The sequence below is a fragment of the Aspergillus fischeri genome, genomic scaffold (genome assembly GCF_000149645.3).
Source record: "Aspergillus fischeri NRRL 181 1099437636247 genomic scaffold, whole genome shotgun sequence".
Taxonomy (NCBI): Eukaryota; Fungi; Ascomycota; class Eurotiomycetes; order Eurotiales; family Aspergillaceae; genus Aspergillus; species Aspergillus fischeri.
In genome coordinates this window covers 1,651,848-1,666,633 of record NW_001509772.1, presented here as the reverse complement: position 1 = coordinate 1,666,633, position 14,786 = coordinate 1,651,848, and the positions used below count along the sequence as shown (strand labels likewise).

Genomic DNA, 14,786 nt, shown 5'->3' with positions numbered 1-14,786 from the left:
GATCTAGTTTGTCCCTTTGCTTCCTTTTATGTACCTAGACTCGTGTTCTCTTCTGTATTCCTACTTCAATCGAAGTGGGTAATCCAACAAACAGTTCAAGCCATTGGAGTATATCTATCTGAAGGAAATGTATGCGCGGTGGTGGTAACGTCAGCTTTTTTAACGTAGTTGGTGTTCTGATTCCACTCTCCATCCCTCTGATGCCCTCAGCGGGACAGGCGACTCTACAATGGATTTGAACGTAGAATGATTCTATCCGCTATGCAAGTGACATGTTCTGCAAATGACTTTTTCCGTTCATGTCTCGTGGGAATCATTTAACCCAGCTTAATAGTCTCGCATCACAGCAACCATCTCATCCAGCCGCGCCACCTCGCCTAATAACAACGCCTCTTTGGCCCTCCACTGCTCTAGAAGCACCAATTCGGGTTCAGATAGAAACCGCTGCTCGTTGCCCTTGACGTCACTTCGCTCGGTCTTCTCCAAGAAATCCTTTATCCGGCTACGCTCGAACCTCAGACGCTGCAGACACCGTGACATGGCCTTGTACGTGTCCTGCAGCACACTATTGCAGATGCGGTCAGGGTCGTAGTACCAGAGGTAGATTGTGCGCGATGGCTGGCGCTGAGCGTCCCGTGGTACTTCTTGCAGGTCCACGAATCCGCCTGCTTGCATGCTCGCAAGGACCTGCCGCAGGTCCTTGAAGGGAAGCAGACTGATTTCTTGGAGTCGCTTCTCGTCTAGCTTGCCCTTGGCATGGAGAACTCGGACCACCCGCAACGCAACATCGCCGTACCGAGCCTCGATCATCCGCTCCAGTTCGAGGTGCCGGAGCTTTCGCGCCAGATGACGGAACTCTACTGTCCACGTGATGAGGCCCGACACCATGCGTTTGGACGTGAGGTTGTGTGGTGGCTGCGCCAAAAGAGAAAGGTGTTGATCGATCTCAAAAGTACGATTACCGCCAGAAGACAGTCCATTCGCCCCTTCGTGATTTGTTCCATCAACATCACTTTCCAAGGGCCGTTTCCCACGCCTGCCATCTGGCTGCGAGGTATCCATCGGACCCGTAGAACTAGAAAGGTCAAGCCGTGGATCGACGTCTTCAGCTAATGCACTGAGTGCTATCGGCACAGAGTACTGCTCTCCCTCTTCTCCTTCGCGAGGTATCTCGGCAGTGTCTCGGCACTGATGGGTCTGGTACTCAATGCGTCGAAGTAAGCATTCATATACTTCGGCTGTTTCTGGCGACACACCCTGCTCAGCTAACTCTATAAAGCGGCGATTTCGTAGTGCGACATCGAGCTTATTATAATTGACTCGGACAACCAACCCAGACTGAGTGTCACAGCTTCATTAACTCTCCCGTTCAGATACGGTGGCATATCATTCGTGCACTCACCTCCATTGGAGTGGTATCGTAGCCCATTTCATCATCCAACCATTCGTTCTCCTCTTCCTCATCCTGCTCATCAATTTCATCGACGCTGGCAAAATCAGTTCGGGGTTTTTTGTTGGGCTCGTCAGCCCTCCGAGAACTGTATTTGCGCTTGGCGCCTCTGGGAACCCCGTGGACAATTAGACCGCGGGTCAGGTCCCCGTCCGTTCTCTCCTTGAGCAATCCGAGCGTTCCTTCTATGACTGCCTCTTCTAGCCTCTTGCCCTTCAATGCCTTCATTTCTGGTTTAGACCTTATGACTCGTTCTGCGTCGAGGATGTTGTCTGCATGGCTCTGGAATTGTGCCTCCCTAACACGGATGATATAACCATGGGCAGCTAGGGCTTTCAATGTCGGGTGAAGAAGCTCAGGCTGTTCATTGGAGTGTTCGCCATTGAGTCCATTCGACTGTTCTTCGCCTTCCTCATGTTCGCCATGCTCTTCAGAAACGCCGTTGGCCTTGACCGCCTCGGATGTCAATTCCGGCAAAGTCTCCAGGTAGCTCACTTGTGCATGTCCGAGATTCATGATGGTCGACAGGACGGTCGCCGCATACTTGCCCAGTCGTTCCTCCACAAACTCCAGGATTTTTCCAGAACGGACGAGGTAGTATGCAGACTGCATATTGGCTTCGTAATACGTAACGCCATCATCGTAGGATGTGTAATGGTAGACAAGATGCTGCTGAATCATAGCAGCGAGTGCGGGGAGAAGCTGTCGATTGGGAAGTTCGGAGTAAGCCTTAAGGCGAGGCAGGTTGAGGCGATCATAGCGCGAAAGTGTTGCGAAGATCCGCTGATTTCAGAAGGAAAGAGATCAGCCCATCAGGTCATTTAATGGTATATCCAACCAACCCCCGCCCAAGTGCTTCAGTCATAATCTCAAGCCAACATGTCATGGGGCGCAAACGTACCCCAAACAGCTCCCCAAAGTTCTCTTCTACAAGAAGCTCGCATAGCTCCGCAGCAAACTGTACAAGGTCCAAATTAGCAGCTGACGCGCAATGAATTGACTGGTCGAGCTCAGTTGCCTGCCGCATACTTGTGAGGTCATTTTTCAAGCTTCCAAGTGAAGCTGGCAACTTTCAAGTTTTCAGGAGGAATAAATCGACATGGCCGGATAAATAGCATAAAAGAATTATAAGAAGTAATAAAGAGTTCGAATCTGAAATAAGAACCTGCTTCAAGAGCTCATGGGTCTCTATTGAATCATCTGCATCGTTCTGCTACTTTTCTCTTATCGCATGCCAAAAAAATCACGTGCATTAATATCACCTGATCTCACCTGACACGGAGGGCGATGGAAAAGCCGGTTCCGCCCGCACTCGTCATTTCGGCCAATCAGCAAGCGAGTAATCAAGACGCCGGCATCTTGAAGCTTTTCAGACATCGTTTCCAACCCGTCCATCGACAGACAGCCAGCCTTCTTGTGCTCTCCCCCCCTCTCAACCTCACCAATTGCTGTTAAGCCTTCCGGCTTCCTACGTCTCCTCTCCTCCTCGTTCGATAATACGCACATGCGATAATGCTGTCGCGGTCTACCCTCAGCCGAAATGCGCCCCGTGCGCTCTCTGCTGCCAGCGCCAGCAGTCGTCGCAGCATGGCCTCTGCTGCGACTCCCGGCCTCCAGTACGATGTCTCTGAGTCTGCCGGTGTGAAGGTCGCCAACAGAGAGGTCGCAGGCCCAACCGGCACCCTGGCGTTGGTTGCAAAGGCCGGCTCCCGTTACCAGCCCTTCCCTGGCTTCTCCGACGCCCTCGAATTCTTCGCCTTCAAGGTTGGTTTTATAGCTCGTTTGCAATCCTTGCAGCTTATCAGCGTGAATTGATGTGATCTCTGACGGTTTCTGCTTTCAATGGACAGTCTACACTCAAACGGTCGGCGTTGCGGATCACTCGGGAGGTTGAACTGCTGGGCGGTGAAGTTTCCTCGACACATTCTCGTGAGAACGTCGTTCTCAAGGCCAAGTTCCTCTCAAAAGACCTTCCTTACTTTGCCGAGCTTTTGGCGGAGGCTGCTTTCCAGACAAAGTTTGCAGGTATGTTGACGACAGTCGTCAGTCGTTACCTCCAATGGGATATTGGCTGACTCGAAACCTCAGGCCACGAGTTGAACGAGCTCGTCCTCAACCTCATCAAGTACAGACAGCAAGCCCTTGCTGCCGATGCTGAGAACATCGCCGTTGACGCTGCCCACGCTCTTGCCTTCCACCGCGGTCTGGGTGAGAACATTACTCCCTCCGCCAGTGGCCCTTTCGAAAAGTACCTCTCTGCCGATGCCATCGCCGAGTTTGCCAAGGACGCCTACGCTAAATCTAACATCGCCATCGTTGGCAGCGGCTCTACCACCGCTGAGGTGTCCAAGTGGGTTGGTGAGTTCTTCACCGAGGTCCCCAGCGCTGGCGGCTCTAGCAAGTTCAAAGTGCAGCCCAAGGCTGCCTCCAAGTACTACGGTGGCGAACAGCGTATCTCTTCCAAGTCTGGCAACGCCGTTGTGATTGCCTTCCCTGGCTCTAGCACCTTTGGCACTTCTGGCTACAAGCCTGAAGCTTCCGTTCTTGCGGCCCTCCTCGGCGGCGAGTCTTCCATCAAGTGGACTCCTGGCTTCTCTCTCCTCGCCAAGGCCACCCAGGGCTTCTCTCAAGTCCGTGTCGCGACCAAGAATAACGCCTACTCTGACGCCGGTCTCTTCACCATTACAGTCTCTGGAAAGGCCGATCAGGTTGCTGCTGCCAGCAAGAACGTGGTTGACGTTCTCAAGAAGACGGCTGCCGGTGAGATTGCCGGTGACGAGATCAAGAAGGCCATTGCGTTGGCCAAGTTCCGCGCTCTCGAGTCTGCTCAGACCCTCGAGACCGGCCTTGAGGCCACCGGTGCTGCCCTGATCAACGGCAGCAAGCCTTACCAGATTGGTGAGATTGCCCAGGGTTTCGACAGCGTCACTGAGGCGCAGATCAAGGATGTAAGTCTTTTCTCTTTTCCTACTCTCGGCATACTATGAATCAAAGTCACCTGGCTAACTCACCTTCCTTCTCAAGGCCGCCAAGTCTTTCCTCTCTGGCAAGGCTTCCGTTGCCGCTGTTGGAGACCTCTTCCAGCTTCCTTACGGCGAGGACCTCGGTCTGACCGTTTAAAGTGTAAACATTACATGTTAGACTGACTTGGAAAAAGCGTCCTTTCCCATTCTTATGTGTCTAGATCAATCTTCGCAGATATTCTCCTTTGTGATGTGGCTGTAGTTGTGTGACTGTAATACAATTGTATCTTATGCCATTCGGTGCCTTCCGAGTATTATAGACCGTCTTAATGCCCGATATTCCTCCTCTGATGCCCTATGTTGGGGGCTGCAGAAAGTGGGCAGTATCCTTTTCAAATCTCTAGACATGTTTTGTGACTCTTCGAGCAGCCGCAGTGTGATTGACAAAGCATGGATTTGTTGTAGGCGCGACGTCTGGCGATTTGGTTATACATCAATACCGTACAGATAGATGAACGTCATTTCATAACAAGAGCCTAGCTCTCGTTGATGCTATACAGATATCATGCCATCGTAGGTTTACATAGCTATAGGTTTTAGAAGACTTGTTGCCGAATCAGGAAATGAATAATTCGAAATAGTCCTTCAGTGTGAGTTTCTCTGGTTCCTGGACTTTCATCCGAAGTATATCCTAAAAGGAAACCCAGACAACTTGCCGGTAAATGAACACCGCGTAGTTTGCATATGGCTATTAGGGCAAGCAAACAGGATACTAATTATCAGCCAGCTTATCCCCTTAAGATAACCTTGTACATATTCATCTGCATGTGAGGTTCATGTTCTAGGCTGGTTGTCATGGTTGTTGAAAGACGCTGCTATACAAAGGTATATTCATCAGAGCATTTGATCACGATTACCGCAACTGCACAACTCCCACAACTGATAGTCCTTTCGCTTTCGATAAACCCTCACTATCTATTTATTGGAAGAGCAGACAGCTTCCAAACTGGAGTTCAACCAAGACCAGAAAGCAGGGGATATGAGCTCGAAGGTAGCTAAAGTCTGGTATTAAGGCTTTCGAAAATGGCAGCAGATTGGGGCCATTATTATAGATTTCTTGATAAGTCTAATGAGGACCGTCCTGGGTCTATAGCGCCCGGGCAGTTACTATTTACATCGGTTATTATGAATGACTTGAACATAGCTTCAGAACAAGCGGTGGACCGGGTGCGCACGGAGGCTAAACAGCTATAGCTGTTAGCTCCTCCGATCAACTCCGCGCAGAGCCAATAAAATGTGATCCGACAATATATTCTTCCGCCATCTGATTCAGACCGTGCATACTGCATAGTAGAAGGGTATTTCAAACCTTCTCTAGTGCTTAGCGGTGACTTTCTCGCCTGTCAGTTTTTCGACTGCTTCCTTGGCCCTGTTTCGGTGCAACGGAGACCCGCAAGTTAGCCCGGTATCGCTCCTCGGTATCGCTCCTCGGCATCACATGAAGATCGCAATGAACGCGTGAATGGAAGAAAGGAAAGAGAGCAACAGAAGGGATGGAAAGTAGAAACACCTGGGGTCAACTTACATATCACCAAGAGCAACCATGCAGACGGTCTGCCAGATCCCAAGACCAATACGAGGAGTAACACCACGATAGAGACCCTTAATACCGTTCGTCTCGTAGATGTATCTGAAGGTCTTGCCAACAGTCAGGTTCTTGGGCCGGTTGGGGTCTTCCTTCTTGCTTTGCATCTCGACCCGGATAACTTCAATGGGCTGGTTCCATGCGGAGAGACCACCTCCCAGACCAGAGGCAATGACCTTTTCGATGGCGCTCAGTTTTTGATTCTCGTCCTTGTTGGTCACTTTACGGATAGCGGTCTCCGCCAGACGAGAGAGACCAAAGCGAGAACCCCAGTTCGTGGTTTGGCGGATAGCCACCGCGTTCACACCGCGGTTGATACCGCGAATACCTTCCTTACGGTAGATATCCATGAAGGTAGCAAACGTACTCGGGGGCTTGACACCCTGAGCAGCCATCTTATGCTTGGTGATCTCGACCGTCTTCATGCAGGTACAGAAACCCATGGTCGCATATGCTTGCGCAACACCACCCGTCATACCTCCAGCAATACCTGCCAGGAAGTCGGGGGCACCAAGTACCTTGGCACGGAATTCCGCCTCGGACGCGACGAACAAAAGGACAGCGCCTTTGGTGGAGGCCTCAATCCAGGCCCACGGAATGAGACCTTGATAATCTGTGGGATCATCCCGCATCAGTTGTTGTACCCCACAGCATCGGAACGCGGGCAAAAGGGTCACTTACAACCGAGGATCCCGCCACGACCCCATATCCGCGCCATAGCGCCGGCGAAGCTGTCGCCTCGGTTGGCAGCCATGGTCGTCTTGATCACTTCCAGTGGCTGGAAAATTGTAAGCGAGAGACATCGAACCTCTGAAAATCATTATGATATACCTGTCCCAGAGTGGTGACCCTGCGTTGCCCATTAGTCCCTCGACTCGTCGTTTTTAATTAAACGGAGGAGCTGATGGGAGAAACTTACTCGAACATGTTCAATCCTGCACCGACTGTATTTCCAATAGAATTAGAATCAGATCATAGACTGCAGGTACTGCTGGTGTTGCGTATGAACCATGATGGGGAAGAGACATACGTAGCAGATTGCTGAACTTGACAGGCTTCTTCTCGAGAGTATGGCCGGTAGAGGCCTTCTCAGCAGTAGTGGCTGACATCTCTGACCTTGGGGTAGCACTGAAAGGGGCCCTGACCAAGGGATGTAGGGGGCTTCGTCGCCTAAGGGATCACGAGAATATAAGAGCTGTTCGCGAGCGAAACAGTGTCAAAAGGCGAGCAGAACAAGGGAGCTCCGTCGAATAAGGTTGAGGATAGAGATGGGGGTGGTAATGAATTGAGCCGGCGGGCAGAACAAAACTTTAATTGACAAGACAACAGAAGAATGATAGAAGAAAGGAAGCGGGCGGGGGGGAAGCAGAGGGAAGTTATAAAGCAGCAGGGGAAGGGGGAACAAAGTCCGCCTGTTGCTTTGAGTATGAATCCTACACTGTACTTCGTAGTACGTGACGGAGTAGTAACAGTTGTTGGCCTCAGGCCCGAGCTTCCCCCTTCTTTCCCCCTCAAAAAAGTACAGGCAGTGGCACACAGGGCGGAGCTGCTACCACAACAACGATCAATGGCCATTCCTATTTCCTGCCTATTTTCGGCGGATTGGGGAAACACTAAGCCATATTGAGCCACTATCGGGCCATTTAGTGCACTAGACCCATTGCGGGCCGGCGGTGTGATTTGGCCCGAGGAGGGATCGGATTTGAGTGGCTGTTATGCATTCAGGAGCCACGGAGCAAACCGGGGCGCTCCCAACAACATCAACATTATTACTGTATGGTTGAGAGAACAAATCTGCGTCCTTATCATTATTAACGCTTGTGATTATTGCCTTGATGGCCAACTGGCATACTCATGTTCACCTCTTTTGCGAGACCGCTGCCATTCCACTCGGTTCCCGCCCCCCAAAAGGGGAAAAAGGAAAGGTGGTCCTTTACACTTCATAGATAACTAGATTCGGATGGACGTGAATTGTAATCGTTTTCTGCTCCAACCTAAATCCTATCATACACTAATCAAAGAAAGTCCCACGATACTCGGCACGTCCAGTCTAGTGTAACCAAATGTGTGAAAAATAATACAGATTGCTCTACTTAATCATAATCGAAGAAGATGGATCCCCGCCCGCTTTTGTCATGTCATCTCAAGAGGAAATTTACAGCTTAGCTCCAACGAGCTTGGCGTATGCCTCTGTGCTGAAACTCTTGGGGCGCTCAATGGGAGCACCGAGAGCACGGTCGATGATCAGCTGGGGCAGGACACCGAGGGCACGGGAGACACCGAACAGGACGGTGTAGTAGTTGGCCTCGGTCAGGCCGTAGTACTGGAGAAGAACACCAGAGTGCTAAAGATGGGTCAGTCTACCATGATCGCTCGCAATATCTGAATCAATCTTGAGAGGGGAGGAACTTACGGCGTCAACGTTGGGGTAGGGGTTCTTAGTCTTGCCATGCTCGGTCAGGACACCAGGAGCAATCTTGTAGACCTGGCTGACCAGCTTGAACATTGGGTCATCGGGAAGCTTGCGGAGAGCAAACTCGCGCTGAGAGACGTAGCGAGGATCGGTCTTACGAAGGACGGCGTGGCCATAGCCAGGAACGACCTGGCCGGCGTTCAGGGTGGACCAAAGGTAATCCTTGATGGCCTGGTCGCTGAGGTCGTTGCCAATGCTCTTCTTCATCTTAGTGAGCCAGTTGAGCACTTCCTGGTTGGCCCTGTTGAAGAAAGAACACAATTATTAGTACAACGAGACCTCTTCAAGGATAGCGAGTTCACACCAGGGGCCGCTTACAATCCGTGGAGAGGACCAGCCAATCCATTGAGACCAGCAGCAAGAGAGAGCATGGGCGAGCTCAGAGCACTACCAACGAGGTGGGTAGTGTGGGCGCTGACGTTTCCACCCTCGTGATCGGAGTGGATGGTCAGGTACAGGCGCATAAGCTCAACAAAGTCATTGTTGTCACCGTAGCCGAGCTGGTTAGCCAAGTTGAAGGAGTAGTCCTTGTCCTTCTGGATAGGAGCGACCTTGCCGTCCTTGAAGACATTGCGGTAGATCTTGGCCGCAATGGTGGGGAGCTTGGCAATGAGATCCATGGAGTCTTCGTAGGTGTAGTTCCAGTAGTCCTTCTTGCTGATACCCTTAGCATAGGCCTTGGCAAAGGCAGACTCGTGCTCCAGAGCGGTAACGGCCAGGGAGAACTGAGCCATGGGGTGGAGAGTGCTGGGGCAGCGGTCGATGAGCTCCTCGATGAACTTGGGAAGGTCGGAGCGAGCAGCCCACTCGGCAGACAAGTCGCGGACCTGCTGCTCGGTGGGGATCTCACCAGTCAGCAGCAACCAGAAGAGACCTGAGTATTCTTAGCATAAGCTTTGTGAGACGTTATCCGGATTCTTGTACCTTCGGGTAGGGGCTCCTCGCCGCCGGGTGCCTTGGGAAGAAGCTTCTGGCACTCAGGGATCTTTCAAAAGGTCAGTATGCGCTGATTACGAATAGCATCGCCAACGAGAGCCTACCGTGTAACCTCTAAAACGAATACCCTCCTCGGAGTCAAGAACAGAGCCCTGGTGAAGAGAGTTAGCTGGCATTCAAATCATCACTAAGATTGAGGGAGAAGGAAAAAGGCTCTCTGGACCTACCTCCCAAACAAGGCACTTCACACCACGGGCACCACCGTAGGCCTGATCAAGAGTAACCTCGCCGATGACCTTGCTACCATGCTCCCTGTGAACAACCGCTCGCTTGATTAGCACTCGCTGTATGGTAGGTAGCAATTCAAAATACGCTGCGCGCCTACTTTCTGAGCTTCTTAACCTTCTCGATCTCACCGGGAAGCTTATCGGCGAACGTCTCCTTGAGGGACTGAAAGAAGAAGCTATCAGTAAAGAAAGCTCGAAACATGTCAATTGAACCCGAACAAGCGTCACGAACCTTGGCCTTGCCAGTAGAATAGCAACGCAAGCCGTTGAAAGCAGCGGACTGCACGGCAGGCTTAGCTGTGATAGAGGTGGAACGGAGAGCGAAGGCTCCGAGTCTCATTGTGGAAGCCATGTTGTATCAAACAACTTATTGAAGTTGAATGTTTGGTATGCAAAGGAAAAAGAGGGTATATCGGGGATCTTGGTGTAGAAAAGGAGAGGTCAAAAGAAGGGAGGTGTTCAAAAGTTGAGGGAGCTGCTCTTTTGCGGCCCTTTTTCCATCTGACCGTATCGATACAGCCGGTACATGATTGTGACCGTAACGACCGGCAGGGAAGCCAGGCAATGATGGGCAACGGCGTGCATTCCGTACATTACGGTAATCCCCAGCCCAAAGGAAGACGCAGCCGGACTCCCGAGTGCCAATCCACCTTTTTTTTTTTCGGCGAGCTTCCTTGCGATGACGGATATTACCCGTATTTGCGCCAACCAACGTTGCGGTTGGTTTCTCTGAAACTCCACCCGCCAAATTCCGTCGCTCGGAAAAAGCGAGACGGGAGTACAGAGGACCTACCTTAATAAACTAGTGCAAAGGACGGACTGGTATGGCACTCCAGGCATATGTAGTCAATATGGCAAACTGTACCTCTCTACGAAGTACGGAATACAACTACCACTATTGTATTTACCAAAGTCAAGGTAAGATCATGGAATTTCAGTGTTTGCCCTTCTAGGAGTGGGAAACATGCTTTCGTAGGTGGCTCGTGGCACTGTATAGATAACTCGGAGGCTATGGCTGGGTGACGTCGGCAAGTCGCCATCAAGACTGTAGACCGGGAACCGAGCCTTGCGACTGGCCCAAAGGAGTAAACTGGTGTAGAAGAGGAAATGTGAGGTTCCTGTAGAGCCTTATCCAAAGAATTAATGATAGCGAACCTAATTGAGGCTACGGCACACCATTATTTCCCTTAAATAAGTATAAAAAATTACGTGAACGTGAGACACTGTACGGAGTAGAGAGAGGCAGATACGTACAACACATTCCCACCTCGGTCGTTCACGAATTTCCTGATTCGACTCACCGAACTGCGCTAGCCCTTTACTTACCTTACAAGAGCAGTAATCAAAGCGATTGGATCACGTGTGTCATGTGATGATGAAGAAGAACTGAATGAACTTGAAAAGAGTGTGTAGGCCTTAGGCAGACACCAGAGTCTGTCCTCCCAGATTGAGACTAGCTCAAGTCACTGGACTCATTCACCTGACTTTGTCCTTTTTTCCTTTCCTTTCATCTGTCCCTCTGTCCCTTCCATCATCCTTCCATCTTCTCTCTGTCCCAACAACGTAAATTACATCCGATTTACCTTCACGTTCTTCTTCACTCTGCATCCTCTCACTTTAGGTTGTACCCTGTACTTGTACTCGCTCGCGAGTCGCGAAGCCCTGGGCACCTTGCTAGCTGTGTTCCAGCTGTAGGCGGAAGGCTCGTTCGTCGCCATCGTGCTCGTTGAGTCTGTAGTGACACGACTACAAGTGTGAGAAATCCGCTCTAGACAGACTTTCTCACTTCTGAGAGGAAGCAAGCCATCGCCAATTTAGGCATCACCAAATATCTACTGTACTGGATTTTCCAGTAGAAACGCCTTGTGTTGGAACTTTGATACTCAGCGTCTTGTACATTCTCATTTCAAGCCGCAAGAGTCTGCCTGTCTCACTCAAGGGAATTTTGGTAATTGTATGTCTTTCGTACTGCGCTGAGATCCCCGAACGACAATTATCAGCCATGTCTTCTGCTGTAGCAGAGTTGGAGAATTATCTCCAGTCTATGCTGGCTCTCAAGCCCCCAGGCGTCTCTGGATCTAAGATCAACAGCATCACGTCGCTTTGTACAGCCAACGTTCAGGTATGAACAAATCTTGATATGACGGCAAACTTGTGTTATCCGAACTACAAGCTAACTCCTGTCTTCTCATAGAACGAATCCGTCCTTATTCAGAAGATTTATACACACTTCAAGAAGGCACCGGGAACACACAAGTTGGGCGTACTCTATGTCGTAGACTCTGTAACTCGACAATGGGTAGAAGCAGCGCGCAAGGCAGGCCAGCCATCTGGCAGTGCTGCCCCCGATGGAACATTCGCTGCTGGCGTCAACAGAGTGACCGAATTACTGCCTGTCTTGATGACTGATATCATAAACAACGCCCCTGAGGATCAAAAGGTACGCTTTAGATGCAATACGCGAATAATCTTGAAGCCGTTACAGGACTTGTGGAAAGCATAGGAGCGATAAGAAACGGTGATCATCTTTGTATCCCGTGATGGCTTCCGATGCTCCCACATCATCGTATCCCCTTGTCGTCGCTTAAAGCGGCAATCTTTCCTTTAGGCTTCTGCTATCTCGTGTGACGAATAGTTCAACTTACGTATGCCACTCTCTCAATATATAGGAAAAGATCAAGAAGCTGGTCGATATCTGGGAACGTGGATATACATTCCCTGCATCTATGCTCGCATCATTCAAGGAAAAGTTGAATGCACCTGCATCTCAGAGTAAGCTATCCCTTCTGATCCCCCTACGAAGCAGGAGTTGGTCCTGCCGTACGTGGAATCTATCCAATCATTCTAGACTCGGGGTTTCTAGTTGCAACCGCTTTGGTATCATACATCTAATGTCTCTCCCTAGATGTTGAATCTACAACTCCCGAAGGATCACCTGCACCTAATTACATTCCACTGGGAGGTTCGCAGCAGCAGCAGGCGAATGGCGCATCCTCGACGACTCCCGCTCAAGCAGCGCCTGACACTTCCAGTATCTTGAAAGCTCTGGCAGATATGGCGAAGCAGAACACAACAACGCCAGCCGCTCCAGCGACGACTAATCCACTAAATGCATTGAACATGCAGGGTACAGTTTCACAGCCCGTGACCTCGTCCGTAGACCAGGCTTCACAAGTTCAAGCTGGACAGGCTGGTGTAAATCCTTATGCCGCTGGCACTATGGCGACGCCGTTCGCGGCTTTGAGTAATCTCGCTCAGAATCCGGCATTAATCCCGCCGCAAAGCCAGAGTCAGACTCCTCCAAACCCACTCGCTGCCGCAGCCAACCCCCTGGCTGCGCTACTGCCGCAGGCGACCGCAGCCGCAGCTCAGCCGACTCCTAGTATAGCGCCGGATGCCCTGCAGCAGCAGCTCCAGCTCTTGCAACTTTTAGCCGCACAGGGAATTCCGCAGGAACAGTGGGCCACCGCCCTGCAGATTCTTAGCTTGTCTAATGCTACAAACATGGCCAATGTGAATTCTGGGCAGGCAGTTGGCTTCAACTTACCGGGTCAAACAGCCGCTGCCTGGGGTAGCCGTCCAGATTCACAGTCACGTGATTTTGATCGAGGGGATCGTGAAAGAGACCGCGACTACATGCGCTCTCCTCCAGGCCAGTATCGTCGCCGATCTCGGTCGCCTGGATGGGACCGACGTCGTGATGTGTCGCCTCCTCGCCGCCGTGATAGCCCTGTTTATGGAGAGTATCATGGTGATTCTCCCGGTCGTCGGGGTGACATGCGTGGTCGACGAGGCAATGATTACCGTCAGCGCAGCCCGCCCGGGCGTAGACGGCGTTCTCCTACCCCCCCTCGAAAGGACCCGACACTGCCTCCTCCAGGCCCTAAATTCATCGAGTGGGATTATTCTATCGGACAAGGAAACATCAAAGGTTCGTAGCATGAATTTCTGGATCTACATCGGGAGCTTCAGCTAACACCTCTTCATATAGTTCTGAGTAGAACTCTTTTCGTTGGTGGTGTCACGTAAGTCTACAATTATTCCACAAGAAGCGTCATGTATACTGAAAAATTTTGCAGATCTTCGGAGGCACATCTTCGATCCTTGTTCAGCAAATTTGGTATTGTCCAAACTTGCATCGTGAACGTCGACAAACGTCACGCGTTTATCAAAATGATTAGTCGTCAGGACGCCGTCAGTGCCCGGGAGGGAATGGAATCTTACAAGTCTGGTGACATGCAGCTTAGAGTGAGTTTCTGTTAATAAGTTTGTGTGTTTAGGAAGTGCTCTGACATAATTAGACTCGATGGGGTGTCGGATTCGGTCCACGCGACTGTAGTGACTATCAGACAGGCATCAGTGTCATTCCGATCGAGCGACTTACGGAAGCAGATCGTAAGTGGATGCTTACCGCTGAATATGGTGGAACAGGAGGGCGTCCCATTGAATCTGGCATGGTGGTTGAGGAACCTGACATTGAAATCGGTGCTGGTGTTTCTTCGAAGGGTAAGAGGATTTCTTTCCTGGTCCCTCGTATTAACGAGATGAAGTCAAGGCTAATTATCCGCCCTATAGCCATTAGTAGACGGATTGCCACAGACACGGGAGGGAAACGCGGACCGGTGTCGTCCCGCACGCAGCAAGATCGATTCCGTCGCCCAGAGCGTGACGGGCAACCGGGCGGGATGGGTCCTGGTGGCCCTGGCCCTCATGAGGGTCGTGACCCCTCGGCTGTCAATAACGTCGGCGTGCCCCCTGCAGTGCCTGGGTTCGGATTTTCTTTTCCCGGGATGCACATGTTTCCTCCTGGCTTCATGATGGGAGGGGCACAAGCTGGATCTTCCAGCGGATCCACCCAACCGCCACCTCCTGGTCAAGGAAGTTAAGCCTTCCAGCCAATTCTCTTCGACACAACAGATCATACCTCGTGGACAACATTGCATTAACTTCACCGTGTACACAGTCTTGTCTTCATCTGGCGGCTCAACCACGTTTTGCTTTCCGCTTTCTTTTTATGTGTCATGTACTATTT

The 14,786-nt window shown here is 51.0% G+C and overlaps 5 protein-coding genes across 5 annotated transcripts, besides 1 other annotated feature; 2 read left to right on the top strand and 3 right to left on the bottom strand.

Moving 5' to 3' along the window:
• Window positions 1-327: 327 nt before the first annotated feature.
• Window positions 328-2,477, bottom strand: NFIA_037900 (putative DNA directed RNA polymerase III subunit Rpc82; the record flags this gene model as incomplete). The annotated part of the gene is made up of 3 exons (XM_001266112.1): window positions 328-1,338; window positions 1,403-2,233; window positions 2,352-2,477. 3 exons carry the CDS (start codon window positions 2,475-2,477, stop codon window positions 328-330), a joined length of 1,968 nt encoding a protein of 655 aa, XP_001266113.1.
• A 485-nt stretch (window positions 2,478-2,962) lies between these two features.
• NFIA_037890 (ubiquinol--cytochrome-c reductase subunit 2) lies at window positions 2,963-4,570 on the top strand (the record flags this gene model as incomplete). The annotated part of the gene is made up of 4 exons (XM_001266111.1): window positions 2,963-3,214; window positions 3,301-3,475; window positions 3,539-4,398; window positions 4,475-4,570. The coding sequence occupies 4 exons, from the start codon at window positions 2,963-2,965 to the stop codon at window positions 4,568-4,570; spliced, it is 1,383 nt and encodes a 460-aa protein (XP_001266112.1).
• Window positions 4,571-5,787: 1,217 nt separating this feature from the next.
• On the bottom strand, window positions 5,788-7,167 carry NFIA_037880 (putative mitochondrial DNA replication protein (Yhm2); the record flags this gene model as incomplete). The annotated part of the gene is made up of 6 exons (XM_001266110.1): window positions 5,788-5,842; window positions 5,999-6,671; window positions 6,740-6,836; window positions 6,890-6,908; window positions 6,978-7,002; window positions 7,089-7,167. 6 exons carry the CDS (start codon window positions 7,165-7,167, stop codon window positions 5,788-5,790), a joined length of 948 nt encoding a protein of 315 aa, XP_001266111.1.
• Window positions 5,878-5,905: a microsatellite.
• Window positions 7,168-8,213: 1,046 nt separating the features above from the next.
• cit1 (citrate (Si)-synthase CIT1) lies at window positions 8,214-10,106 on the bottom strand (the record flags this gene model as incomplete). Its single annotated transcript, XM_001266109.1, has 8 exons — window positions 8,214-8,402; window positions 8,472-8,772; window positions 8,850-9,405; window positions 9,456-9,516; window positions 9,572-9,619; window positions 9,695-9,779; window positions 9,853-9,917; window positions 9,987-10,106. 8 exons carry the CDS (start codon window positions 10,104-10,106, stop codon window positions 8,214-8,216), a joined length of 1,425 nt encoding a protein of 474 aa, XP_001266110.1.
• Window positions 10,107-11,756: 1,650 nt separating this feature from the next.
• Window positions 11,757-14,640, top strand: NFIA_037860 (Nrd1 complex RNA-binding subunit; the record flags this gene model as incomplete). The annotated part of the gene is made up of 8 exons (XM_001266108.1): window positions 11,757-11,876; window positions 11,949-12,194; window positions 12,424-12,526; window positions 12,660-13,685; window positions 13,746-13,779; window positions 13,834-14,002; window positions 14,056-14,260; window positions 14,330-14,640. The coding sequence occupies 8 exons, from the start codon at window positions 11,757-11,759 to the stop codon at window positions 14,638-14,640; spliced, it is 2,214 nt and encodes a 737-aa protein (XP_001266109.1).
• Between the last annotated feature and the right edge of the window lie 146 nt (window positions 14,641-14,786).